This window comes from Cladophialophora psammophila (assembly GCF_000585535.1).
Source record: "Cladophialophora psammophila CBS 110553 chromosome Unknown aczJe-supercont1.14, whole genome shotgun sequence".
NCBI classification, from domain to species: Eukaryota; Fungi; Ascomycota; class Eurotiomycetes; order Chaetothyriales; family Herpotrichiellaceae; genus Cladophialophora; species Cladophialophora psammophila.
In genome coordinates this window covers 775,799-800,952 of record NW_006912935.1, presented here as the reverse complement: position 1 = coordinate 800,952, position 25,154 = coordinate 775,799, and the positions used below count along the sequence as shown (strand labels likewise).

General features: G+C 52.0%; 12 protein-coding genes across 12 annotated transcripts; 4 read left to right on the top strand and 8 right to left on the bottom strand.

Moving 5' to 3' along the window:
* Positions 1 to 909: 909 nt before the first annotated feature.
* Positions 910 to 1,873, bottom strand: A1O5_08842 (uncharacterized protein; the record flags this gene model as incomplete). Its single annotated transcript, XM_007749423.1, has 2 exons — positions 910 to 1,280; positions 1,348 to 1,873. The coding sequence occupies 2 exons, from the start codon at positions 1,871 to 1,873 to the stop codon at positions 910 to 912; spliced, it is 897 nt and encodes a 298-aa protein (XP_007747613.1).
* Positions 1,874 to 3,164: 1,291 nt separating this feature from the next.
* On the bottom strand, positions 3,165 to 4,739 carry A1O5_08841 (uncharacterized protein; the record flags this gene model as incomplete). Its single annotated transcript, XM_007749422.1, has 1 exon — positions 3,165 to 4,739. One exon carries the CDS (start codon positions 4,737 to 4,739, stop codon positions 3,165 to 3,167), a length of 1,575 nt encoding a protein of 524 aa, XP_007747612.1.
* A 413-nt stretch (positions 4,740 to 5,152) lies between these two features.
* On the top strand, positions 5,153 to 6,539 carry A1O5_08840 (ethanolamine-phosphate cytidylyltransferase; the record flags this gene model as incomplete). The annotated part of the gene is made up of 3 exons (XM_007749421.1): positions 5,153 to 5,264; positions 5,312 to 5,429; positions 5,486 to 6,539. The coding sequence occupies 3 exons, from the start codon at positions 5,153 to 5,155 to the stop codon at positions 6,537 to 6,539; spliced, it is 1,284 nt and encodes a 427-aa protein (XP_007747611.1).
* Positions 6,540 to 6,627: 88 nt separating this feature from the next.
* On the bottom strand, positions 6,628 to 7,275 carry A1O5_08839 (NADH dehydrogenase; the record flags this gene model as incomplete). Its single annotated transcript, XM_007749420.1, has 3 exons — positions 6,628 to 6,652; positions 6,703 to 7,184; positions 7,234 to 7,275. 3 exons carry the CDS (start codon positions 7,273 to 7,275, stop codon positions 6,628 to 6,630), a joined length of 549 nt encoding a protein of 182 aa, XP_007747610.1.
* Positions 7,276 to 8,258: 983 nt separating this feature from the next.
* Positions 8,259 to 9,328, top strand: A1O5_08838 (D-3-phosphoglycerate dehydrogenase; the record flags this gene model as incomplete). Its single annotated transcript, XM_007749419.1, has 2 exons — positions 8,259 to 8,302; positions 8,359 to 9,328. 2 exons carry the CDS (start codon positions 8,259 to 8,261, stop codon positions 9,326 to 9,328), a joined length of 1,014 nt encoding a protein of 337 aa, XP_007747609.1.
* A 708-nt stretch (positions 9,329 to 10,036) lies between these two features.
* On the bottom strand, positions 10,037 to 11,342 carry A1O5_08837 (uncharacterized protein; the record flags this gene model as incomplete). Its single annotated transcript, XM_007749418.1, has 3 exons — positions 10,037 to 10,408; positions 10,481 to 10,984; positions 11,058 to 11,342. The coding sequence occupies 3 exons, from the start codon at positions 11,340 to 11,342 to the stop codon at positions 10,037 to 10,039; spliced, it is 1,161 nt and encodes a 386-aa protein (XP_007747608.1).
* Positions 11,343 to 12,414: 1,072 nt separating this feature from the next.
* Positions 12,415 to 14,124, bottom strand: A1O5_08836 (uncharacterized protein; the record flags this gene model as incomplete). Its single annotated transcript, XM_007749417.1, has 2 exons — positions 12,415 to 13,206; positions 13,255 to 14,124. The coding sequence occupies 2 exons, from the start codon at positions 14,122 to 14,124 to the stop codon at positions 12,415 to 12,417; spliced, it is 1,662 nt and encodes a 553-aa protein (XP_007747607.1).
* Positions 14,125 to 15,478: 1,354 nt separating this feature from the next.
* Positions 15,479 to 16,250, top strand: A1O5_08835 (uncharacterized protein; the record flags this gene model as incomplete). Its single annotated transcript, XM_007749416.1, has 4 exons — positions 15,479 to 15,535; positions 15,594 to 15,608; positions 15,669 to 16,082; positions 16,134 to 16,250. 4 exons carry the CDS (start codon positions 15,479 to 15,481, stop codon positions 16,248 to 16,250), a joined length of 603 nt encoding a protein of 200 aa, XP_007747606.1.
* A 418-nt stretch (positions 16,251 to 16,668) lies between these two features.
* A1O5_08834 (uncharacterized protein) lies at positions 16,669 to 17,574 on the bottom strand (the record flags this gene model as incomplete). Its single annotated transcript, XM_007749415.1, has 1 exon — positions 16,669 to 17,574. One exon carries the CDS (start codon positions 17,572 to 17,574, stop codon positions 16,669 to 16,671), a length of 906 nt encoding a protein of 301 aa, XP_007747605.1.
* Positions 17,575 to 19,095: 1,521 nt separating this feature from the next.
* On the bottom strand, positions 19,096 to 19,917 carry A1O5_08833 (uncharacterized protein; the record flags this gene model as incomplete). The annotated part of the gene is made up of 1 exon (XM_007749414.1): positions 19,096 to 19,917. The coding sequence occupies one exon, from the start codon at positions 19,915 to 19,917 to the stop codon at positions 19,096 to 19,098; it is 822 nt and encodes a 273-aa protein (XP_007747604.1).
* Positions 19,918 to 20,716: 799 nt separating this feature from the next.
* A1O5_08832 (uncharacterized protein) lies at positions 20,717 to 22,534 on the top strand (the record flags this gene model as incomplete). The annotated part of the gene is made up of 4 exons (XM_007749413.1): positions 20,717 to 21,353; positions 21,408 to 22,169; positions 22,219 to 22,353; positions 22,404 to 22,534. 4 exons carry the CDS (start codon positions 20,717 to 20,719, stop codon positions 22,532 to 22,534), a joined length of 1,665 nt encoding a protein of 554 aa, XP_007747603.1.
* A 127-nt stretch (positions 22,535 to 22,661) lies between these two features.
* Positions 22,662 to 24,386, bottom strand: A1O5_08831 (uncharacterized protein; the record flags this gene model as incomplete). The annotated part of the gene is made up of 1 exon (XM_007749412.1): positions 22,662 to 24,386. One exon carries the CDS (start codon positions 24,384 to 24,386, stop codon positions 22,662 to 22,664), a length of 1,725 nt encoding a protein of 574 aa, XP_007747602.1.
* Between the last annotated feature and the right edge of the window lie 768 nt (positions 24,387 to 25,154).

Below are 25,154 nucleotides of genomic sequence, written 5' to 3'. Positions count from 1 at the left end.
CCTTTGTCAATTTTAATTTTTTTTTAAAAAAATAAAAAAAAATTCACGAGAAATGTCGTGGGCCGGTTGAAAAACGTCTCGTGTATCCTCGTGAGTATTCATGCCTTATGATACCCGTCCTTCCAAGCCTCATGTCATTGGGACTCTCTCCAGCCCGCATCATTCAATTGTTGTCATCGACCAGTGCCCAACGTAACGTGTGGTTCGGCCTTCGTCATTTCTGAATCATTCCCTGAAACGGCCCCCTCTGCCAGACCGAAACATGAGGAGCTTGAATCGGATCAATAATATACGGCGTCTTCTTTAGGCAATTAACTGATGGAGACCAGGCTCCAAACGATCCTTCATCCTTTTCGCCCATCAGTCCCGAACTTCTTTGGTCTTCACTGTGAAATTCGTTTTACTGCGAGATTCAATGCTCATTTTGGCTCGTAGCATTTCTTTCAAGCGTAAAGCTCACAGCATCTCGCAGGTTGCTGATTTTGGGCTTCAATGACAATTTTTCCATTGCTGACTCGCTCGGTAGCGCGGGATGTAGTGAGCGTTGCAACATGAAAACCGCCCATCTCGCTTTGCGTTGCGTCGTTGCGTCGTGCAGCAACTTGAGGATGTCGAGGTCTTGCCCCTGTAAGCCAAGCCTGTCGGACCGGGAACAGTGTATATTGTTGGAGAGTTGCTGTGTGCTGAATTCTAGACGTGCAGCTGGCGCGCCATGTTTGCTCCAGCTTCTTAAATGCCATTCAAAGCAATGGCTCAGTCGATTGGCACAGCTCTTTGATAGAGGTAACAAGACATTGATGACGCTCGGATAGTGACGGCATCGAGGGCCTCGAGCGGACAGTAATTGCCGTTGAAAAGGCAAAATCGTTTCCAGGTTTCATCAGGACATTATTAGCTTCCCCGTTTCAATCATTCCCCATCCCTGTGCTTCTTTTCGACACTGACAATCCTCTTGCCGCCCATCTTTTTGATTTTCTCCTCCAATGTCCCCTCCATATGCATTTTGGCAATATCGTCGCTCCCGCCTAGACTCTGCGCGTTGATCATGATATTCGGCACAGTCCGTCGACCAGTCAGTATCGCTAAGAGATCTTGTAATTTGCGGCCAAGTGTGGGAGCCGGGGCATCGTCATCTTCATCGGCGCCGTGCGGTTTGGGAACGGGAGTAGTCATAAGGTCGAGTTCCACAACATAAGGGGCTGGCGTGATGGTGTAGGTCTCCAGTAGGAGGGCTTTGGCACGTTTCGAATAGGGACAGTAGGATTTCGAGAATATGATAACTAGTTCGCAAAGATCATTAGTAAGGCAAGATGATGCGTGATCAAGTAAACGTGGGTTTCCACCTACTCGGACTCTTCTTCAAAATGCTTTGCAACTCTTGCCGTGCCATATCCTCTCCGTCATCCTTTGCCTTTTCGACTCTATTCCCGTTGTACGCGGTTTCCTCACCCTTTCCATCCGCTGCGACATCCGTGGCATGGGTAGTAGCCTTGGCTGTGTCGACGGGGTACTTGGGCTTCTCTCTCGGCATGGTCTTCCTCCCACCTATACTAACCTCGTCGTCGTCAAAACTGATCGTCGAAGTATAGGGATGATTGCCGTGAACGGGCGCGGTGTTAAAGATCCTTTGATCTTCATCTCGTTGTAGTCTTTCCTTCTGCCTGTCCAGAATCATCTGCAACTCGCGATTCGTTTGCGCAGTTAACTCTTTGTCGGATAAGGCACCTCGCAAGATGCCTCGACGGCGCGACAACGAGGCTTCGGTAGTTTTGCGGAAGTCTGTGTTCGAACCGGAGCCAGAGAAGAAGAGGAAGTAGATGAAGAGAAGGCCAAGGGTGAGGCCGACGGCCTGGCTGCGGCGCATGCCCGACATGTTGAGTATCGTGTTCGGCGGGGTCGTTTCGGCGCTGGGGAACTTTATGCACAGGGCCACGCGATGAACATGTGAAGGATTTCTGGTATCCCCTCGATCACCAATGAGTATGCGCAACCTACTTCTCTACGCAGCTGACGTAGAGCGCGCTGACTCTCGGATTTCCTTGTATTGAGCCAGATACAAACACCAACAAGCAGAAAGGAGAGGCAAAGTGGAAGGGAGAAAATGATGGGCGACGAGGAGAGTTTGTACCGCGCGATCAGAAGAAATGGATGAACCGTTCGGAGAATCGATAGGGAAATGAGGTCAATGCAGGTGCCACTCGGAGGTCGGGGGAGGGCATGGGAGGGGGGATCGGCTAAACACCAAAGGGATTAGCCAGGCACAATCACACCTGTCGAGCTGTTCAGCGCCGCCTGGCGTCCAGGGCGTCCTAGCCTCAGAGGCGCGAGGAGGCAATCTACGGAGGTAAAAAGTAGCAGGACATGATGGGTGCTACGGGAGAGGTAAGTGTGCATTTGGGCTAATCTAGGAGAGACTCCTCGGGGAGTAAAAGGCTGAACAGGCAGCGAACAGGGGCTTCCAAGGGCCCCTCCGAACAGTTGGGGGCGGGCAATTTCAAGCACGTTACCCCACGAATCAGGAAAACCCTCCTGGTGCCCCTAATTGTCCCCCTCTGGGCGCATGGGCCTGTCTGGCCACGAGGCCGGGCAAACTACTGGGTACCTACTAACTTGATGGACCAACCACCAGCTAAATGCGGCAAGCCCACCACTGCGAAAAGCAATCTGCCCTAAGCGAAAAGACATTTCTCATTTCCGGAAAGCGTCGTCTTGCCAAGTTTCTATGACATATCCTTTCAATATTGTTCGTCCACCATGATCCCTACAGTCTTACTCAGTCGTGGTGAGTAGGTCGGAAACAAGAAAAAAAAGGGGCTGCTGAATCAAGGAGGAACATTGTCGTGATCGCGTGTCAGGTTCACGTTCGTGTCAGCAATATCAAACATCACAGCCTTGTCACGTCCTGTTTTGGCGATGCTGACATGGTTGTACACAATAGTACCGAAGGCTGTACGGAAAACCCGTTGTGTACTCGGTAGTACGCCGGGTCTCCTCTCCCCTTCAGCTAGTCGTTACATATTCTTGCGCTGCGCCAACCCTACAGGGTTCTTTTCCAAACGCCGCGCTTTGACATGGTATCCAAGAAAATCATCATAGAGACCAGGTAACATAAGAGAGGGACCAACTTCTCCTATCCATTTTCATCTCATTTCGTTTCTCATGCTTCATGCCATCAATCCTCCCAACACCACTTTCTGCACGCCTATCATCTCTCTTTTGGCCGCCTCCCGAGAAGCTTGCTCAAACTCCCGTATGATCGAGGAGACGATCACTTTTCGTATTCGCCCGTCGACTTTGGCGAATAGCTCACTGATAACGTTTGTACAAGCCGCCGGACCCGTCAGAATCTGTAGCAACCGCTGATAAGTGTCGATCAGCGTGTCGCACAAGGTTGCAAACACGGTGAAAAAGTCCGGCGTGAACGGGAGAGGCGGAGTTTGAAGATGCGTGTAGGGTCCCTCATTGGGTAACAGTGTTGAGTTCGGCGCATCGAATGGTGCTGGAGGAGGAAATGCTGATGCGCTGGGAAAGTTGACTGCTGGCATGGGAGCCAAAGGCGAAGGATTCACCAGCGTGGTTGTCGATGAGGCAAAAGTAGCTCCACTGGCCGTAGTATCTATCGAGGGTTGTGAGCCATGGTGCCCGCCTTCCGGCACTGATGAGGGCGGTGAAGTAGTCGGAAGCATGGGGAGGCCAATGTCAGTGACCGGTCCGCTTGATTTCCGAGGTCTGGACGTCGTAGTGGCCCTCTTGAACATTTGAGGGATTCGAGCCCGACTCAATGAACTTGTCGAACTGCCATCAGGGGGATGTAGTTGTTGGAAGGATTCAAACTCGGTAAAAAGCGTATTCAAATTCTTCAAATAGTCTTGTGCGACAGCTGTGCTATTCGCAGCGTTGGTTTGAGTCTGCGGCTGAGGAGGGTGAAAGTCTAGAATCGTTGGCAGAGACATGCCCAAGAGCATGAAATTAACTGCTCGTCGTGAAAGTCGGTTGGGCGTATACGACGGCAGTTTTGTGATATCGGCCTCATGGAATTGGACTGTATTGAACCAAAAAGTCCTGCCCTCGTGCGCCTTTCGCAGGTACTCCAACGTTCCTATCCTCTTGTGTGTCAATTCTTGTATCAGCGCGTAAGAGGCAAAATAATTGGCCTGGTTTGCTCCTGCCACGGCCGAGTTGTTCAGGAGCAGCCCATTGAGTGCCAACGCCGAGGGCACATCCACCTCTCGCGGTGTGTTTTCTTTGCCTTTCGTTGCGTGCGTGCTGGCGGTATCATCTCCAACGCTGACATTACTGGAGACTTTGTGCAGCGGCGCGCGATTCACGCCCGAGGGGTTGTAGACTGGGCCAATACTCCCAATTGGAAGGGCTAGCATATTGTTGTCAGATGTAGCGTGATTGGTCACGTCACTGTTGGTTCGGGCGACGAGATCGGGTTTGATGGTGTTGAAGGTGACGGGCGCAGGAGGGGCAGTGGCCGTTCGCGTGTAGGCTGGTCGGGGACGAGGGCGAGGTGGTGTTGAGCCTGCCGCAGAGAGGGCACCGTCGACGGAGCCGTTAGATCCTAGAGGTTTGTGTCTGCGCGAAGGGGATCTGGTGATCTTGGACAGAAAGCCAGCCGCTCCTCCTGTCGGTACAGCTCCTCCTCCTCCTGCTGAATTGGTTGAGCTGATTGAACCATCGCGTGAGGATTGAGACCGAGGCTGACTCTGACTCTGCGTTCTTGGCTCAGTCATACTATTGCTCCTAGTTGTTTCTGCTTCGTACCACCTGACCAGGCGATCGAGATGGCCGAATCAGATTGGAGGCTCAGGCAGCCCAGGTCAATAGTGTGCACCGGCGAATTGTGCTACCACGTAGGAAAAGGGAGCGGAGTGTTGAAAGGGTACCTGCAGATGGTGTGTAATAGCTCATTAAGGGGCACAGGTGATGAGTTGTGGGGAGAACCTCACTAGGGGCGCAGTGTGTACCACTCAGATTGCGCCATCTGTTCAGGGGCCACCATGACCTTGCACCACTACCTCCATCATGTGTCTGCCCTCGTATCTTTATTCCACGTCAACAATAGTCTAAGAATATGCTTGACCCTGCATGCACAATCCTCAAGGCCGACTCCTATCCTTATTGTAACTGAGCGGTCGACCAGGAAATGGACGTCGACGTGCCTCAGCCAGGCCAATGGCCAGTTGATCCTCAGGAGGACCAGGAAATCCAGAAACATCGCATTTGGGTTGATGGTTGCTTCGACTTCACTCACCACGGTAGGTCTCCGCCATGAACCAAAGGTAAGCCTGTCTAATCCATCCAGGTCATGCTGGCGCACTGAGACAGGCCCGTCTACTAGGCACAGAGCTCTACATTGGACTACACTCCGACGAAGAAATCTTGAAGAACAAAGGGCCAACGGTTATGACTTTGGATGAGCGGTGTGTACTTCCTCTTAGAATCATTTCGCAAGCATCTAAACTGAGTTGTAACCAAGGATCGCTGCCTGCGACGCTTGTCGATGGACCACCAAAGTCATTCCCCGTGCTCCTTACGTGACAGCCTTGCCTTGGATTTCCCATTATGGGTGCTGGTATGTCGCCCATGGCGATGACATCACCTCGGATGCCGGCGGCGAAGACTGTTACCGTTTCGTCAAGGCGGCTGGCCGCTTCCTCGTCTTCAAGAGGACTCCCGGCATATCTACCACCGACTTAGTCGGCAGAATGCTTTTGTGTACCAAGACACATTTCATCAGGTCCCTAACGGACGAACTGCAGGGTAAGATCGACGGCGTGGTTGATCCAACAAAAGCCGCCACTGGCGCCGAGATGTTTGAGAGAATCAAAGACTATGCCACAGACGAGACAGCCTCCCAACCGGGCGCTGAAGTATGGACTTGGGCCAGCACTCAATTGAACAAGCTAGAAGACGCCGATGCTGGGATGTTTGCGAAACTTGTACCTGGGAAGGCACCAAACCCCGGTCAACGTGTAGTGTATGTGGACGGCGGCTTCGATCTCTTCTCCTCGGGCCAGATTGAGTTCCTCAAACGGGTCAATGAAGCCGAGAACTATGAGGCTTACGTGGTCGCCGGTGTTCACAACGACGATGTGATAAACCATTGGAAAGGCCTCAACTATCCCATCATGAACATCTTCGAGCGCGGGCTCTGTGTACTGCAATGCCGCTATATCCACGCTGTGGTTTTTGGAGCTCCATTCTCCCCCTCCAGAGCATATCTGGGAGCGATACCGGTGGGGAAGATTGCTGCGGTGTATCACGGACCGACCACGTTCATGCCCTCGTCATTCGACCCATACGTTGACGCGAAGGAAATGGGAATATTCCGTCAAATTGAAAATCACCCTTACTCTCATGTAAATGCTGGCGAGATCGTGGGGCGCATCCTGAAGGGCAGGCAGGCATTTGAGGAGCGCCAGAGGAGGAAGGGCGAAAAAGCTGTCGGAGAAGAAGCTGTCCGGCAACGAGAGATTCTCGAACAACAACAAGCAGCTACCGAGGCGGAAAGGCGAGCTGCCATGGAATGACACGATGAAGGTCTCTTTGGTTCTTCGCCATGCGCCCTTGAAGGCCGAGAAGACTATATACATTTGCCCTTTTGAACTGCAATAGAATCTAGACAAAGCTTCGGCACGGATAACTGCAAGCACCGTTAGCAAGATACCATGTCTTACAAAAGGAAAAGCATACCCATCTCCATAGCTCGTCGGCCCAACCTCATACTTGACATCCTTCTTGTACCCGTGCATTACCGGCATAGGGGGTAGCCCATTCTCTCCCAACACTGCCGCGGCCTTCTCATGGTCGAAATATGGTGCCAATCCCTTCTCTCCTTCGTGCTTCACGGCCACCAGTTGCTTGCTGCCTTCCTCACCAGCCAACAGCTTCGGACTCGGATTCGCCGCACTTCCCACTGTTAATAGCCCCACCACATCACCTTGTGTGACCGTGCTCAGCTTTGGATACGCCCGTCGGACATCTCTCTTCCAATACGGGTTATCTGCGATGTCGGCGGCGGGAGTGGTGACGGCGTCGTCGTAGGACTTGGGATCGAGACTGCCGGGGGTCGGGTTGCGGAAGTGTTTTACAGGAACACCGTTGCTGCGGTTCGGGTCAACGGAAAACAATTTGCGGACGGTCTCCCAGATGCCGGTGCTTTGTTGTGTATATTTCTGAGGGAGTGTAAGTCCTGCAGTACAGCAATTGGGACTACGGAGGTACCTTTCCGACGGCGACGACATCTTTGATGGGTTTCGCGGCCATTTTGGCCGTGGTCAAGGTAGACGACCTATCTGCTCCCGATCGCCTTGAAGTAACGCACGTTGGCCTCAAAAGATATGGAGTGAGAAAGGCAGGAAGCTTGAAGTCAATCCAGGAGTACGAGGATGGTGGGATGCTGGAAGGCCTTCTCGAGATGTCGAGCTATCGTCTGAAGTGCAAATATCAAGGTCTGCCGTATTGCTTGGCACGGGTGGAGCACTACACCATGAAATACACTTTTGAACTCAACCACAAGTCGAATTCATGGACTCTCCTCCAACAATCCACCCATCGTGCCCTGGCGGATTATAGCTTGATCCTGAGCTGATAGCCCAGTGTCCGTCAGGCTATTCCCTATTGCATACTCTGTTCTACCAGAGATGGACCAACCAATGGATAGTCGACGACAAATCTCTAACCCGCTGAGAAGTGCGTCAGGAATCTCGTCGAGCTCGCCCGAGAAAATCACCATGGTCTGACATGGAGTTTCCCCTCGCCCGCAGCTGAGGCTGCTCAAGGCTGCTTTTACTTGCAATCGAGAATACCATAACCCTGAAGGCCTGACTCTCTGTCTCGATCCTAGAGGGCACCTCTATCGGACCAGCACTCACCTCTGCTTGTTCAGTGCCCTGATGCCCCATCAGGTGCAACATGTTTCTTGTGTGTCTGACAGCAACTCATTATTACTCGAGATGGCCCGTCGATTCCATCCCTTATCTGTCCAATATGACGCGTCCAGGGTAGGAGGTCATTTTTCTCCTTTATTCTCCCTTCCTTACAAGGACAAGATCGGACTCAGATTCCCTGCCACAGTTGATATAAGAGGACGCACTGTCCACTCCTCTCAGCCTCTTCTTGGTTGCTTCATTTTGTTGAGTCAAAATACAAAGAAAGAAGACTGGGCTTGAAGACGAAACGGCTTTGTCCGAAGTGAAGAGCTTGTTCGAGTTACATTTGAGGGGACTCACCTTGTGTTGAGCGTCGACATGTCCTCCAAACCAAAAATACTCCTTCTCGGGCAGATTGACCAGTTAGTAAACCAAGTCTCTTCATTTTTGGTCCTGTCCTAACCATACCCACAAACAGTGCTCAAGAAACATGGCAATCCCTCAGCTCTCTTGCCGACCTGATAGTTCCGACCGCCTCCAATCGCGACGACTTCATCAAAGATTGCCGATCTGGTAAGCTCGACGGAGTGGTCGCCGCCTATCGTACTTTCCAGTCAACAAGCATAACTGGTCTTTTTGACGCCGAGCTCTGCAATGCTCTTCCAAAATCATGGAGATACCTCGCTCACTGTGGGGCTGGGTACGACCAGATCGACCCCGAAGCCTGTTCTGCAAGGGATCCCCCCCTTCTGATTTCCAATGTTCCAACGGCAGTTGATGATGCCACAGCAGACACGGCGATCTTTCTCATGTTGGGAGCTCTGCGAAACTTCAATACCAGCATGGCTGCATTGCGAAGAGGTCATTGGCGTGGTACTCCACCCCCGTCTTTAGGCCATGATCCCCAGGATAAAGTACTTGGAATCCTAGGCATGGGCGGTATCGGGCGAAACATGAAGAAAAAGGCCGAGGCGTTTGGCATGACGGTCATCTATCATAATCGACGACAACTTGATCCTTCATTAGCCGGTGGCGCGGAGTATGCTTCCTTCGAAGAACTCCTGAAGCGAAGTGACGTACTGAGTCTGAATCTCCCACTGAACCCGAAAACTCGCCACACCATTTCCACCGAGCAATTCAAATTGATGAAACCGAGCGCGATAATCGTGAACACCGCACGCGGAGCGGTGATTGACGAAGCCGCGCTAGTGGACGCCCTAGATAAAGGGCTCATCGCGGGCGCCGGCCTGGACGTGTATGAAGAGGAACCCCGAATTCACCCGGGCCTGGTGGGAAACGAAAAGGTCATGCTATTGCCGCATATGGGCACGTGGACGAGCGAGACGTTGAAAAAGATGGAGGAGTGGGCGATTGCGAACGTGAGACTCGCGCTGGAGAGGGGCGAGTTGATGAGTCCTATCTTTGAGCAGAAGGATATGCGGAGGTAGTCTCGGCAATGAGTCCCCTTTGCTTATTGGTATTTGGTCTTTTTCTCTCTGAATTTGGGATGCGCATGGAGAGGGGGGAGGGGGGAGTTCAGGTCAGAAAGCAACCCAGAGTCTGTCCTCCAGGCAATCACGTAGTGTGTGATACCTGTACGTAGATACATGTCCGACGCAATAGAAGATTTGTACGGTAACGATAAACCTGCCCTCCCTCCCGCACAGAGATAACCGCGCAATTGAGCGATGGGGAACTGCTACGCATATCTCTAACAAAGACTACGTATGTAGTCTACATATTGTAACTGAAAGAATCGCGGCGAATGGTGCGTCACCGGTATCTTCGTGGAACAGGTTGGCTACGCACTACTTCTAGCCGAAAGACCTGGTAGTGGCAGATACAAGATTAGCATACCGTCCTTTGGAAGAATCGACTTAACACTAGGCCCCTAGAAGAGGCGGACGTGTGCCGAGAGTGATGAGGGAGTCTCTTTCGCAGTGGTTTGAGCACGATAATGCCTAGTGCTAACGTCAGGGTCGATATTTATCCTGCCTGTCGTATACCTAATCGACCTAACCTGTGCCTGTGCCGCTCTTGCATGTAATCCGTCTGGGGGTATCGTGTCGTAGATAGCTCAAGTTTTCCCCATGCCAAAGAACGCCGTCGCTATGCAGTGTGCATCCCAAAATGCCTTGAAGAGAAAAGAAAACCCTCTAACCATCGACTCCGACATCCTCAAAGACATCATCTTCATCGTCCTCCACACCCGACTTCGTATCCATGTCCGAATCCTCGACTTTTGGCGCGACCTCCACGCCCGTGGGGTTCTGCAGGAGGGTGTCCTGCTGCTTGAATTCCTGCTTCAGCTCCCATTTGCCATTGAAGTCGCCGGATTTCCACATGAACGCGATCTCTGTGAGTGCTTCGCGGAGATACGCCTCGGGTTGGTTGACTTTGGCTTTGAGGTCGCGAAGACCCCAGATGCGATGTTGGCGGAACAGGTCCAAAAGCTTGTCGATGAGGACGTGCTTGTCCACGCGTGCCGCTCGGGTTTCCTTTTGGGCGTGCTTCTTGGCTTGGACGGTCTATTGTCCAAGGTTAGTCGTGTTCATATGCAGCAAAACTCGAAAATGGAGTTCGTTGGTGGTCTAACTTACCTTCAACATGGCTTGTCTTTCGCTCATCGTCATAAACGATCTGCTAACCTTCTCTGGGTCGTAATCGCCGGTCGCAAAGAGGGCTTGTTCTCGTTCGGGGACCTTGAGGAGCTCCGCCGCCTGCTTGTTCTCGAGCACAAGGTATTCATCGTTCTTGACGGGTATGGCCTCGAACTCTCTCGCAATTGCGCCTGTGATGGCTGTTTGTTTCGGTATAGGTCGTCGCGTGTACGGAACGTAACGACCCTTCTCTTTATTCTCTTTCTTCTTTTGTTCGCGCTTGTGTCTTTCGTAGAGAAATGAACGGCCTTGTCCGGGATTGCCCTCCTCATCAATGTCATCCCATGCAAACGTACGGGGCCTATAACCCGGTAAGTCTTCCTCGGAGAAGATTAACGCCTGGCCGGGTCTTCGCGACCGCAGTTTCTCGGGTGGCGGGGTGAAGAGGTTGTACTCCTTGGGTTCGTTTTCGAAAGCTGGCAGTGAGTACAACAGTAAGCTGACCTGTCGCCGACCTTGTTAGCCATCTCCCGCGTTTAAAGCACATCTGTTGTGGGTTGTGAAGGGGTAAGCGCACCCTTGATGGATTCGACTCTGGGCCTTCTACCCTAATTTTGCCAATCTCGATTTCGTCGTCGTCTTGTAGCTTTGACAGTGTCTCCCATAGTGTTCGTGGAATGTGACTGAGCCATAGTTGTTGCTGCGCCTGTGAAAAGTCGAGGTCTCCTGCGTCCTCGTAAATGTCCTCATCCTCGTCAACATAAGGTGACGGCGTGTCGTCCATGGGTTCCAGCTTAACATTTTCGTCAGGTACCGGTTCTAGCTTGACCCTAGGAATCCCTGCTCCCTGAAGAGTAGCCATGTTGGAGGTCACGGGTGGTGAAGACTGGGTGAAATGGGTAGGACGAGGATGGTAAATGAAGCTTGAAGGTTCTCTATCGCGGGCGGGAGTTTTGGGTCCAACCGCTCGCGGCCTTGCCGCCCCCCAGGCAGACAATGTCATCGGATCGGTGCTTCAATATTAGCCAATCACAGCTTGAGTTTTCCAGCCTTGCCATCCAGAGCCCTACAGTAGTTTGTACTCGCAATACTCGGTACTCCGGACTCGCGTGCTCGACTAGGTCTTCTCCGTAGTATATAGTTCATCCCGCCTTTCATCAAACATCATTCCAAACGTTCTTTTACCCCCTACCCCATCAACAGTGGCAGTGTTACAGTGTTGTGGCCTTTGTGACTGTGCCATCCTGACTGTCATTCGATTTCTCCTTTGCTATGTCGTCACATCTTTAACTATTTAATTCCGCCCTTTATCAGTGCTCCCTGGCAGTCTGCTGCGGACACCATTCCATTCTCTAGCTTCTTTTAGCAGATCCAGACATCAATAATCCCGAGGCGAGTGGACGATCCATTGTCAGCGCCACCAAAACTTGAGCGACAACGCTCCACAAGGCGAACTTGACCGCACTAAATAGAAATCAATGTCTGGACGTTCCCAAACCTTGTCTTATGGGCCCTTTGCGGAGCGCTACAGAAGATCGAAAGATTACCATCAGACTCTCGGACGTCCGGGAGTATCGTATAGACAGCAGGGAAAAGCAAAACAGAGGGGCAGCAAGACTGGTCTCCCGCGCTGTGATGGTGTCAGTTGCTGGCTGGGCGGATTTGGGGTGCAGTATCTCACAGGGCATAATATCGTCTTTGTTTGTGGCCTCCGAGGCTCGACCGATATCTTCATTTGGACTTTCGGCCATCTTTTTCTTCGAATACAAGAGGCTCCACGAAGTGATGTTTTGATTGCACCATTCAAAAACGCCGATGCCGGAGGCAAACAACACCAGCCCGTCGCCTTCTTGCGTGGCAGGCAGGAGATGGAAAAGATAGCATCTTGGAAGAGGCTCGACTTGCGATCATCTGGTCATAAATGCTTGTCCAGGTCAAAATAACATCAAAGGCTGTCGCCGGAAGCCATCGCCAATGTGAGAAATAGCAAGGTCAACTGCTCCTTTCTGAGTAGCTGTGAGATGTTCCGATCGCTGCAGCATCTTTAGGGGAAGCACCAGCTGCATCGCCGCAATCACGTTGATTTCTTGAAATCCCTTTTTAGGATGCTGGCCGGATACTGATGAATGGAAGTCTCCGGTGGGAGTCACATCGCCTAAGGCGTATGCTGTCAGACCAATGAGTTCCGATGCAGTCAGTTGAATGATAGCTCGATATTTGGAAATCTGAAGATTGCTGGCCGAAGAGGGAGTCTCCTGGTCCTTTGGCAAAGGCTTGCCGCGAAGCTTCAGAAGCTCAATCATAGCCTCATACAGCTTATACCGCGCAGCCAGGAATCGCAACCAATATAAGAAAATCCAGAAACTGTAGAAGTGATAGAGCGCGTGAGATGGATACAGAGCCCACATAGTGCCGGCTGTCGTAGCTCGTACTCTCATCATATCCCAACCCGGTTCATCCTTGCTCCAGTCTGCCATGCTTTCGTCCAATGTTTCGCCATATTTTAACAACACATCCGCCGTGGTGTTAGTAAGGGCTAGCTGAGCAGGACTTCGACTGAGAAATTGCTTGATTTTCTCTAGAAGTCGAGCAACGCGGTGGAAGTAGGCAGTAGCTTTGTTCGCTGTCTGAGACGGCACGAACTCATGTTCGTCTTGGTAGACGTCGATTTCGAGATTATCAAAGTCCTTCGAGGTAACGGAGTTTAATATGAAGAGTCTCATTTGCTAACGGTTGTCAGTGGAACACGGGGTATCGGGACGTGGATAACGCACAATTGCGGCTTTGAAAAGACGAAATATTCTCTCTCCGCGCGCCGTGGTGAATTGCGACATTCCTCGGAGGCGTAACAAATTCATGGCCCCCCTGACATGCAAGAGATGAGACTGCCACTCTTCCTCCAGGGTTCGCGACTCAGGAGTTGTTCGCCCGTGCATCAACACAACGCTGATCATCTGGGTAGACTTTAGTCGAGTCACAAGAACATTATCTGCTACCTTTACCTCGTAGAGTCCAAGGAGCCAGACAGCAAGCACTGTCTCATCTTGAATGCTGGCAACTGTGTCGCGGATAGTCGCGTTGGTCAAACTCAGCGCATGGCCATACTCTCGACCAGTCTGGAGCCTCACATCGTTTCCACTGTATCTGTCGGCAAGGGTCATTCGTGATACTGCCATTGCAGCCTTGTGGATGCAGGTGCGGGGATCGGCATCCTGAAGCATTGCCGGTAAAAAGTCGAGCACCGGAAAGGAATAGAGTCGGCCTGCCTGGAAGCAGAACAAATTCAGGAAAAAGCACAACGACTGGTGCTGAATGTCGTAGCGCAAGGGAGGAGATATGGAGCGTTGACTTCGCGCCAATTTCTGCAAGGCTAATTTACTTGCATCGTCCTCGGTCTTGACTTTGCCGGCTGGAAATTTGTCTGCGGCATGAGCGGCCAAAGACGGCGGGTTCTCCTCGGGGACGGAAGGGCGGATTGGGAATATGAATGGACCAGGAGTCTGACCTTCTGGGCTGAGATCCGAAGCTTCACCCTTTGGGGGATCTCGAATCTGTAGTTGGACTTGGTATGGGTATCCTGGGCACGGTTTGCGTAATTGAGCGCATTTCTTGCATCCTGGTCTCCCTTCATCACACTTATACATAATTAGTCAGAATTCACAAATTCGAGGCGAAAATCCTTACCTTAACCTTCCGCTTCTTACAGCGAGCACACCCTGTACTTGATCTGCCAGTATTACCCATAGCATCCAATAGGCATGAGGAGTAGTAGAGATGAAAGAAACCTGTGGAGCAAACGTTGGGTCAGAAAAGGAATGACGGCCAGCAGGTCAGGGCAGTTGAAAGGTTTGGATGCGTCTCGCGACCGAGTGAATTGCTTATGGGAAAACATCGACGTACGGCCGTTTTCCCCCAAGGGTCATACTTCTACTCGTTGAGGTCTCCTAGGAGTTCCAAGCGGCCCTAAAAACCTTGTGTCTAGCCAGCGATGTGACCAAGCCCGCTCGACGCTGTTTGGACCCGTCCTTTCTCGGCTTTTTGCTCAAGTCGGTGGTCGGCGGAATAAAAAGCAAGGCCACATGAGAGTTAGATGCAGAGCCTCCATAAGGACGGGAGTACAGGCAAACAAAGTTTGATCAAAGCTGCTAGCCCAGGGAACAAGGCATCGATTCAACCAGCTGAGGTCAGGAAATCGGGCAACCAGCAGTGAGAGAAGGAGGGGGATACTCCTGACAAACCTGGATTGACCAACTGTGACCAAACCTCTTCTGGCCAAAGGCGCTGACCATGGCGGAGGCTTTGTCCCGAAGCTTGGCAGTCATTTGAGCATCTCTGACTCCAATCTCGACCAGCTCCCAGGGTTGAAACGGAGATGCCTTGACAACTAGCTGAGAAAAGGAAAGGTCAACGAACGACATTTGGAGCGGGTATTCACCCGGGGTTTCACAGGATCGAGTCAGCCTTGCGCAAGAGTCGTGAGAATATTCGCCGACTCATACGAGGTTCACCACTGGAAGGGCCGACTTGAACCAGAATCCTCCGTACCGACTCCTAATGGTCCGGAAAGTCGTGGTCGGGTAGAAAGTGTGAATGTAGGTCGTGAACGACGAAAGGCCCTGAGTCTGCCTCTTGTTCCAAGAATAGCTGAAGGCGTAGACGAACTGAATGTGCGATGGGGGTCGACCGTGGTCTTTTAGAGTTGCTTGTTTCCCTCTCGAGGTCCCTCAGCCTCAACCGGGTTACAGCCGTCCTGAGCCGTCGAGGCTTCTAATTGGACATCGCCTGACCTTCCCTATTTGAAGAGCCTTGACCTCGCCTACACCTTCTGCGATGCGAATAGCCCACCTGCGCAAGCCCATGCAAAACACCACTGCCTGGCCCCCCCCTCTCCGGACATTCAGCTTTGTTTCATTCTCGAGCAATGTGTGGTTTGAAATTAGGCTGACTTTGTGGGAATGCGCTGTTGCTGCTAGGAGCCATAAGTCCGCACGGAGAGGCATGGCCTCCAGGTTGGTGTTGGTCATTGGCGACCTCTTCATCCCGGATCGAGCGCCGGTAAGCATTCGTCTTGTGTAATCCTTTCACCACCCAGAAAACTTACGTTGAGACATAGGAGATTCCTCAAAAGGTCTGTCGCCACTTACCGATTTGTTAGTGGCAGCATTCAATCTAACGTTTTGTGACGCAGTTCCGCAAACTCCTTGCGCCGGGAAAGATTGGACAGGTTGTGTGTCTAGGCAATATAACAGACAAAGAGACGTATGACTTTCTGCGACAGACAGCTCCAGACCTGCACATTGTGAAAGGCGATTTCGACACCGAAGCATCCAGCTTGGCTTTATCAAAAGTGGTGCAACATGGAGGACTTCGAATTGGGTTCACGCATGGTCATACCGTCATTCCCCAGGGAGACGCGGATGCCCTGCTGATAGCTGCACGCCAAATGGATGTTGATATCTTGCTGTGGGGTGGTACGCACAAGTTCGAGGCATACGAGCTAGAGGGTAAATTCTTCGTCAATCCGGGGAGCGCCACAGGCGCATTCAGCACAAGCTGGTTGGCCATCGACGAAGAGCCAATTCCCAGTTTCTGCTTGATGGACGTACGTCGTGGGTGACAACCCTGTCCACATGCTTCTACTGACCGATTTTAGATCCAAGGAGATGTCCTAGTATTGTACGTCTACCAACTGCGAAAGGATGAGAGTGGAAACGAAAATGTTGCTGTGGAGAAGGTTTCTTTCAGAAAGCCAGCCCCGGTCGAGGCATGAATGCCACCATACGCCGAATCGAATATAGCATCTCGTCCGGTGACTGATAGACTGCGACATCACTGAGCACAGCAATGCCATTAAGGGTGGGAATGGGAGCTTACCACTCTTCACTACCCGAACTCCAAAAACCAGCTCAATCTTCAGAATCATCTTTCACCTGAGAATTCGATCAATCTATCAGACACACAAAACCCGCAATGTCCGAAGACAGTCGTTTGGCCGTCGCTGTCCAACATGAGAAGGCTTTGGTCAGGCCGATTCGAACATTGGTGGATTTGAGGTTTGAGTCTGAGAGCCGCTGATTTAGTGGCCACAATTCATGATTCTCTTATGGATGTTCGATTCTGGGTTATGTTCATTACAAGCCCGGCTACGGCTGACAACAAAAATACTTCAGTCCGGTCAGCTGATGAATTCAAGTTCGCAAAGATATTGCAACTTCGACGGTCTTGATCCACCTGATTCGTGCCTCGGGGAGATCCTGGGCCTCATACATTGGTCTTTTTCGCTTCTTCCTCTTCCGTCGGCTTGGCTTTGACAACGAGCCGTCCATGTTGACATCATTTCCACTGTTCTCTCTAGATATTCCTAGTTCGGCTTCATCCATCGTGGCCTGGTTTTTTTTCTCGCCGGAACTCATTGTATCCACATCAACACCTCCTAATAACTCCAGGGTTGTATCACTGCATTGTAATTTTGAGGACTCTTCCTCTTCGTGCCCTCCTCCATTCTCGTCCTCGCTTTTCTCACCGCGACTGTCGTTATCATCCTCGTCCTTCTCCTCCAAGTCGATCTGTAGAATGTCGTCCACGGTGCTGACACTCCCAGCCCTCACCTCTACCTGACAAAGCAGGTCGTTCTCCTTGTTTCGAAACCACTCGCCCACCCGCAACGCCTGTGCCATTGCCCGCCCACTAGCCTTGACTAACACCTCCTCTTTGTCCCTTGCCAATGCGTCATTCGCCAGCTCGACTGCCTTGGCCGGTGGTCCGCGTCCATGGTTTTTCGTCACACTGCCTCCCCCAGCGGCATGCTGAAGTGCGCGCCTTTCGATCTGCACTAGGTATTTCTTGACGCGCTTGACAGCCGCGACCACGGGCGTGCGAGACGAGACGTAGACCACCTTCGGAGCCCCGTTTACGCCCCCCGAGGCGCGTGCATCAGCGATGGGCGCGTGATTCAACGGCCGACGTTGAATGGTTGCATTGGGAGGGAGGAGACGGAGATTTTGATTCCGCTTCTCGTGTTTGAGGGCTTTGAGTTCTGAAGTGATAGAGAACGGCAGCGGTGCCGGAGAAGAAGAAGAGGAGGAGGAGGACATTACCACCAGCAGCGCACAAGACTTGGCCACCTCGCGGGTATCGCTGACTCGGTTGTAGGAGAAGAGAGAAATGTCGTGCGCGGGGGCTGTTAATGGGTCATGAAGGGGAGCGCTGAGATCGACGGCCTTGTCACATTGTACTCCGTATTAATATGGTCTGGTGCGTATGTACTCGGTATGAACGGGTAAAACAAGAAGTTTTGTTCCCTGGGACGAATTCCACTTTCAAGCCTCCAACCCACCAACACAGGTATCTGACGAATTTGGGCTAGTGGATTTGCGTGCGAATGGCGTCAGTGAGAGGCCCGCCTATGTACCAACGCAAGCGCTATTGTGAAATGAGACGTAAAAGTCTACTGGGTAGGTAAGTATTAGAACTAATAGCTAAATCCATGTAACCTACCTGGGAGGCTCACTAGGCTATTTTTACAGCCATAATTACTAGGGGATTAGAATATCTCACACTATCAACAGAAGCACACTTCATATCTGTACCTAAGATAGCATTCTGCCACCGGTCTTGACGCTGAACATCTACCGGGCCCTTGCTGTTTCAGATACAAGATAACTGTGTGTAGTAGTAGGAGTCATCGAGTAGTAGAAGTGAGTAGGGAGACAGCCTGATGACTTGCAAAGACAACGCAAGTTTATCACAAGATTATGGGTGTTTCAAGGCAAGCACATTACTTCATGACAACTGCTATATACCTAGTATCAACATGACCATGCTTCATACATTGTTAACAAAGCGCCAGCTCCCTGATTGGACCCATCACCAAGAATGTGCTCCTGGTTCCCATATGAGTAGGCACAAGTATGTTTTGCGTAGGCACCGAAGTAAAGTGGCCCGGACAGGCCTCGCATTTGCCACCACATCGCTGCCTCTGTCACTTTTCTCCTTGGTAAACGTCCATAGACTTATAGCCTTTAGCCCGGCGAATTGCAACTTCAACGGCAGCGGGGTCTGTCGTCCAGGACACAACCCAGTGCCGATTTCAGCATGACCGGTCAATTAGACCAGAAGCACCGGAGGAAAGAACTTCAATCCACCCAGGTGCCATTTGCGATACTGCAGATTTTCACTGTTGAGACTTCTCTTTTGCAAGACTCCATAGGCCTTGTTTTATCCACTTGTCATCTTGCACTGAACCAACGACAGGATGGAGCGCCATTGGCCGTTTCCAGAACAAATGTGGAAATCATTAGAATCGAGGACAGTCCATTGAGCTGTCACCTAAGGTTGTGCTTACGACGTCGAAAGTTTGTGCAATATTGCACATTCCAAGCTCACCATGTCAGAATGTTCGCGGGCGAGAGCATTTCCTATCGATTGGCAGACAAGAGTGTCCTTGTATTCTGAGCTGGTGGTTCGCTGTTTCTCACTTGCCCCGGTCAGCATTATATCTGGAATAGAACCCTCTTCGTCAATGTTGAGAATATTCTGCTGTGCCTGGTGCGGCCCATTTTTTTTTTTTTACCGTCAGACCGAGGCGACTTATTTCGACATGACAGCAGGACTCGTCATGCCTCAACCGAGTTCTTAACTCCATTAATCCGCGGTTCCACGAAAGGCAATGACCAATTGTCCGTGCAGCCGTCAAATGCTAGCCAGTCATCAGCTCCAATCGAGGGTAGGAACATCATATCCAGGGTGGATGTCGCATCTGCCGATGAATTCGACAACGTCTGGGACACGTCTGACTGGACATCAGTGTGCGGGGGTGAGTCAAAATAAGACTGAGAGGTTGCGAGGTTGCGAGATACCAACGTCGATAAACAGGTGTGTTTCCCTATGCTTGTGTTTTCCGCTGTCCAATCGTCCAAAAGCGCCTGTATCTCGGCTGCATTCTGACATATGTCAACATCGTCCAGATTCGTTGTAGGTTCATCCACAAGACCCTCGCGGGGCGCTCTTTTGAGATCCTGTACGCTGATGCCCAACTCTTGCAGCATTTTCGCCATGGCCGCAGGATCATTTGACAACCCTCCTTCGACTATTTTGCCAATAGCTCGAAGGAGACAGTCTCTCTGGGACTCCACAAGTTGGACGTAGGCCGCATTCGGTGGTTTGGGTTCTCTCTTCGATTCTCGATTGGTCGTGCAAATGACGCCATCGCGCTTGCACTTGTCACAGATTTTCCCGACGCTCCACTGGCAGCGCGCTTTCTTCAGACGACAACGGTCGCAGGCCTTGGGCGTACGCTTAGGATAATAGCCCGATATCTCTTCTGCTTCGGGAGACAAACGCTGGCGCTTTCTCTGTGGCGGAGAAGCCGACGGATCGTCCAAGGGAGGGCTGGGAGGCGGGTTTGAACCCTTTCGTTCGGGGACGATGAAGAACATGGTGGGTGGTTGTAGGTAGCAGAGTTGGTGCTTTGAGAGACTTGCCGGTTGTACAAGCGTCTGGTTCAACGAGATATATTTCGTTCCAACACAGCAGTGCGCACGGGAGCACCCGGTTGTGTTGTGTTCATGATCATGACCAGGTCTGGACGACGTTGGCTGACCTTCGGAACTCGGTTGAAGCCCGATTAGCGTAGCGTCAGTAGTTGTGCGGATGTGAAAAAAATGACGTCGGCTGCACCAATCACACACCTGCCGCAAAAATAAAACTCCGCATTGTCCGCACTGTGCCTTGTACGAGGTACCAACTTCAGACACACGACGAGATCAGAGGAAGCTCAGGAACAGCGATCCATGGCCCAGTTCAGCACCGGTCACGGGGAACATCAACGACCGTGACCATTGCGGCCTCATTCTCCCGTCGGGAACGTTTTACGAGGTACCCAGCACTGCACCCAACAATCTGTTTGCGATCCAGCCTTAACGCCTGGTTCCCCTGCATGACATCAATTTCACCATCTTCTCACCTGAACTCCACGTCCCTGAACATTCAGCTCGCTGAACCCCTCAACCACACCCAGCCAATCGTCCTCTGATGCCGTTTGTAGGCTAGCCACCCCTCCACTGCTGTTCTTTCGGTATCTCTTATCCGCACGAGCAGAGCAAGGCGCCCGATGACGACTCATATAGATGATCCTATGCAGCATCAGCCCCGAATCAACCTCAGTAACGGGTACCATTGCCGGGAATTTGCGTCCCTATTCAATTGTCCCATCATAGCACTTGAGACTTTCTGACAATGCCACTTGTTGCGTGGGAGAATCGCGCTGCCGCCAAAAGGGCCAGCCTGCTGAAAGCCATTCCATCCATATGGCACGTGCCTCCTGATCAAATACCCGTCGGAGACGGTAGCCCAGCCGTCATTGACATGCCAGGGAAATACCTATCCGAGGACGAATTTACCATTACCGAAACCGCCCCTTTGGACACCTTGGCCCACATCCACGCCGGCATCTGGTCTTGCGAGGACGTTGTCAGTGCTTACTGTCACAGGGCCGCGCTTTGTCATCAATTTGCGAATTGCTTGACGGAAGTACTATTCGAAGAGGCTGTCAAAACTGCCCGCGAGCTGGACCAGTATCGTCGTGAGACAGGCGGTCTGAAAGGCCCACTGCATGGCTTGCCTGTCAGTTTCATGGACCGTTTCCGTGTATCTGGCACAGAAACAGCCGCCGGCTTTATCTCCTGGCTCGGTCCTAAGGAGACCGACGTCACTGAATCTCTCATCGTCCGGCATATGCGGGCGCTGGGCGCGATTCCCTTTTGTAAGACTAACATGCCTCAAAGCATGATGTTAGCAGAAACCGCGAACAACATACATGGCTGTACCAATAACCCCTATTCAGCACTTTTATCCAGCGGTGGCGCTGCAGGAGGTACGCTTAATGAATATGAGAATAGGCGGAGACTTGTACTCTGACTGTCATCAGGTGAGGGGGCGCTTCTGGCCATGAAGGGCTCCCCCTTCGGCTGGGCCACTGAATTTGCAGGCTCAGCACGTATTCCTGCTGCATTTAGCAATCTGTTTAGCCTCAAGGTTTCATCTGGTCGCCTTCCAACTCTCGGAGTGGCTTCAAGCGAGACAAGTCTGCCTTCTAGGAATTCAACAATCGCCATGATGTCCTGGGATTTCGGTTTGCTGCAACACATCGCAAAGCTATCCCTCGGGGCTACCGCCTTTGAAGAGGACCCTATCTGGATTGACATGCCATGGAGGGAAGCGAAAGTCAGAGAATTGACACTGCGGCGCCCAACATTTGCAGTGCTGGAGTGCGACGGCTACATCCAGCCTCAGCCGCCAATTCGGCGAGCTCTAAGATCAATTGTTCAGTGCCTGAGGCGAGCCAACTATCAAGTCGTCGAATGGAAACCTCCATCCCACGCGACCCCAGTAGAGACGTACTTCAAGATCATCGGCGCTGATGGTGCGCAGGCAACCAGGCAACACATCAAAGCAAGCGGGGAGCCACCCGTCCCTATGCTGAGGGATTGGTATTTTCACCAACCCACCCAACCATTATCCCTCTCCGAGTATCTGGCCCTTATGAAATCTCTAGAAAAGTCCCAAACAGCGTATCAGAGGTATTGGAAGTCCACCGGGAAAGAGACGGCGAGCAGACTCCCAGTCGACGGAGTCATCATGCCCGTCTGTGCAAACGCTGCCTGTTGCAAGAACAAATTGACATATTACGGTGAGAAAGGAACGCCTAGCAGTGGGAAAAACGCTAATTACAATTATAGGATACAGTGCTATAGTAAACGTCCTCGACTTCGCCGCCGTCTCGTTTCCGGCTGGATTCATCGATAGACATCTGGACCCGAAGCCCGCTGCCTTCGTCCCACTCGGCAGGGAGGATGAATCCGTGAATGATTCATGTAGTTCTCCTTTGATTCGAGTTTTTGACTTCAGCACTGACGTCTGCCAGATGATAACTTTGCATTCCATGGAGCCCCGGTGGGTCTCCAATTGATGACTCGCAGAACCGAAGAAGAGAAAGCATTAAAGCTTGTGGAAATCATCCTTCAAGCACAGGCATACTCGTTGACGCCCGGCTAACCAGTATGACGTCCCAAAGGGCATGGCCATAGCGGACCTCTGTTATCCGAATGCGGTTCTAATCAGGGAACTGTGGTGTTGATTGCCTCAGTTCACGGGTTTCGTGAGCAACGGACCAAACTCGACCTTATCTCGAGGGACCGTTGCTCGTGCGAGGGTATTCGACCTTGTGCCAGGCGGTGGTGAGATTGCCACGGAAGTTGAACTGGGCCTCGTATGACTCCGGTTGAGAATTATAGCTCTCGTCGACTGCCTTCACAACGAATTGCTTTCCAGCGACGCGCTTGGGCACCACAAACTCCCATCGTTTCCATGACCATGCTTTGTGGCCTTTCGACCCACCCGGCAGGAGAAGCGCCTGTTCCCAGGATTTCCCGCCGTCGGCGCTGACGTCGACTCGAATAATCTCTCTGCCTCCTCCACTAAATGCATATCCTTCCACTTTGACGGCGTCTTCATCTAAACCGTATTTCTGCAATGACCTTCGACCTTGCCAAGAGCTGCGGGATATATCTTTTATCGAGGTGATGGCGCTTTGCACGGGCGTTTCTTGAATAGCAGGAGCAGAGGACCAGTCCACATCCTTGGCAGTTTTATTGGGGCCGAAGCACTTATAGTCCCGCCGTTGCCACTGCGAATGGCTCTCCTCTTCGGAAAGGACGATCTTCTCGATCCATTTGACACTTCTCGCAGCCGTGTGGCCTGGCACCAGTACTCGCAGTGGGTAGCCGTGATCAGGTGGTAGGGGTTTGCCATTCATTTCGTACGCGAGCATGACATCTCCTCTTGGGTCGACAGCTTTTTCAATGGGGATTGAAGCGCCATATGCTTCGGCGGCAACAAACTGGACGTGCTTGGCATGCTCCGAATCGCAGTCATTGACAGGAAACCCTGCGTCACAAAGGATATCTCTCAGACGGACACCGGTCCACTGTGCGTTTGAGATGGCGCCCACGTCCCACTGAAGGCCGGTCGCAGGTCTTGCCCCGGCAGTCATGTGTTTCCGGCGATTTCCCGAGCATTGCAAGGTCGCAGTGATGCTAAAAGGTTGAAATTTGCTTCTGAGGTCGTGCAAGGTGTATTCCTTTTCGGTACCGTCTGGAAGCTCAACCGTCAAAGTGTGGGTCTTTTCGTCCAACTCGGGAACCCACAAATGATTGCGCACGTAGAAGGTCTGGTTGGGCGTGATGTAAGAATCCAGGCAGTCCGTTGGGGTCTCGGCGTTGCAAGGCTTCTGGGTATGCTGCATCAGACGGGTATCTCGAGTGGGATCGTTCACAAAAGGATCTTCGACGTCACGTCCCGCGACCTTGCCATCGACCAGGTCTCGTGGATCGATGTCGCCAATGAAGTATTCTTCGAGCACATCATACACGTCTTGCTTTTGATGGATGGTGAAGATATTCCAATAGGGATCGATTGAGCAGCCAACTGCGTGCAGAATGACTGGACCCCCAGGATGCGCTGCTATCCAATCCGTAATGTCAAACACCCGCGTCCCCTTGATGACCCATTTTCGTTCGGCGTCTTTGCCATGTTGTCTGACTTCATCCAGGCGAATCAACCTCTTCGGCTCTGCAGACGGCGCTTCAGCATATGCTATTGGAGACCAAGTTATGACTGAAGCTGCGATGATGGTACAGCCAACGACGGCCCATGCCGTTAAAGGCGCAGGAGATATCGACTTCGTCCTATGCGAGAGCTGATTGGTCCAGCTGATTGACCTATTTTGGCCGATAAATAATCTCGCATTGTCGCTCCGGGAGCGGTGGGAGCCGGAACCGGATTGAGAACGCGTCACTAAGGCCGAAATCCTCTGGACGACGCCGTGAAACCGAGACAACTTGGGCATGTCGAAATGGCACAATCGACGATGGCCAGAAAGCCACGTCGAATTTGGGGTGAGTGCTGCGAGCTCGTCTACTTCAGGCACTGCAGTCCCACTATGGCAAACCTTTCTCAACCCAGAATGTGCACAAGGGCTGTTGCAAAAAGAAAGTTCTGCAAATTTGGGTATTTGTTGAGGCGACCAATGCCTGACATGAAGAAAGAAGAAGGTCTGAAGAGGTGCTGAGACCCCCTTTTCCCTGGCGACCAAAGATGCCTCACCGACGCGGAAGTGCGGACTGCGGGGCACGTCGCTCAGCCTCGCAGCCTCGTGGATCTTATAAGTGCCTCACCCAGGGCCAAGATCTCGCTTCCTTCTGCCCGTTTGGGTACCCATCTGCTGCAAATCACCGGTCCAACTCGGTTGACGAAGGTCGCCCTCTTTCCGGAAACGAGGGAAAGGAGCAGGCAGAGCCAACCCTTAGTGCGAGGATGGCTGGTGAGGCAGCTCGACCCTGCCCATTCCTAGCTGGCAGTCAGTCACGTGCCGGCGCCATACGGCTTCAGCCTTGACCGGCTCTCTCTAAGAGGCCGGAAGGGCGGCAAAACTTTGCAAGCCACCAACGCCTCCAGCAATTCTGATTTGTTGACAGATGACATCGATGCAACGAGGGGAAGCTCAAATTATCCACTCGCTCCCCAATAATCGGGCTACTCTCCATCATTAATCATCGTTTACCTACGTCACCAAGCATTTACACGAACTTTTTGCCGAATCGGGGCCCCCTTTGGC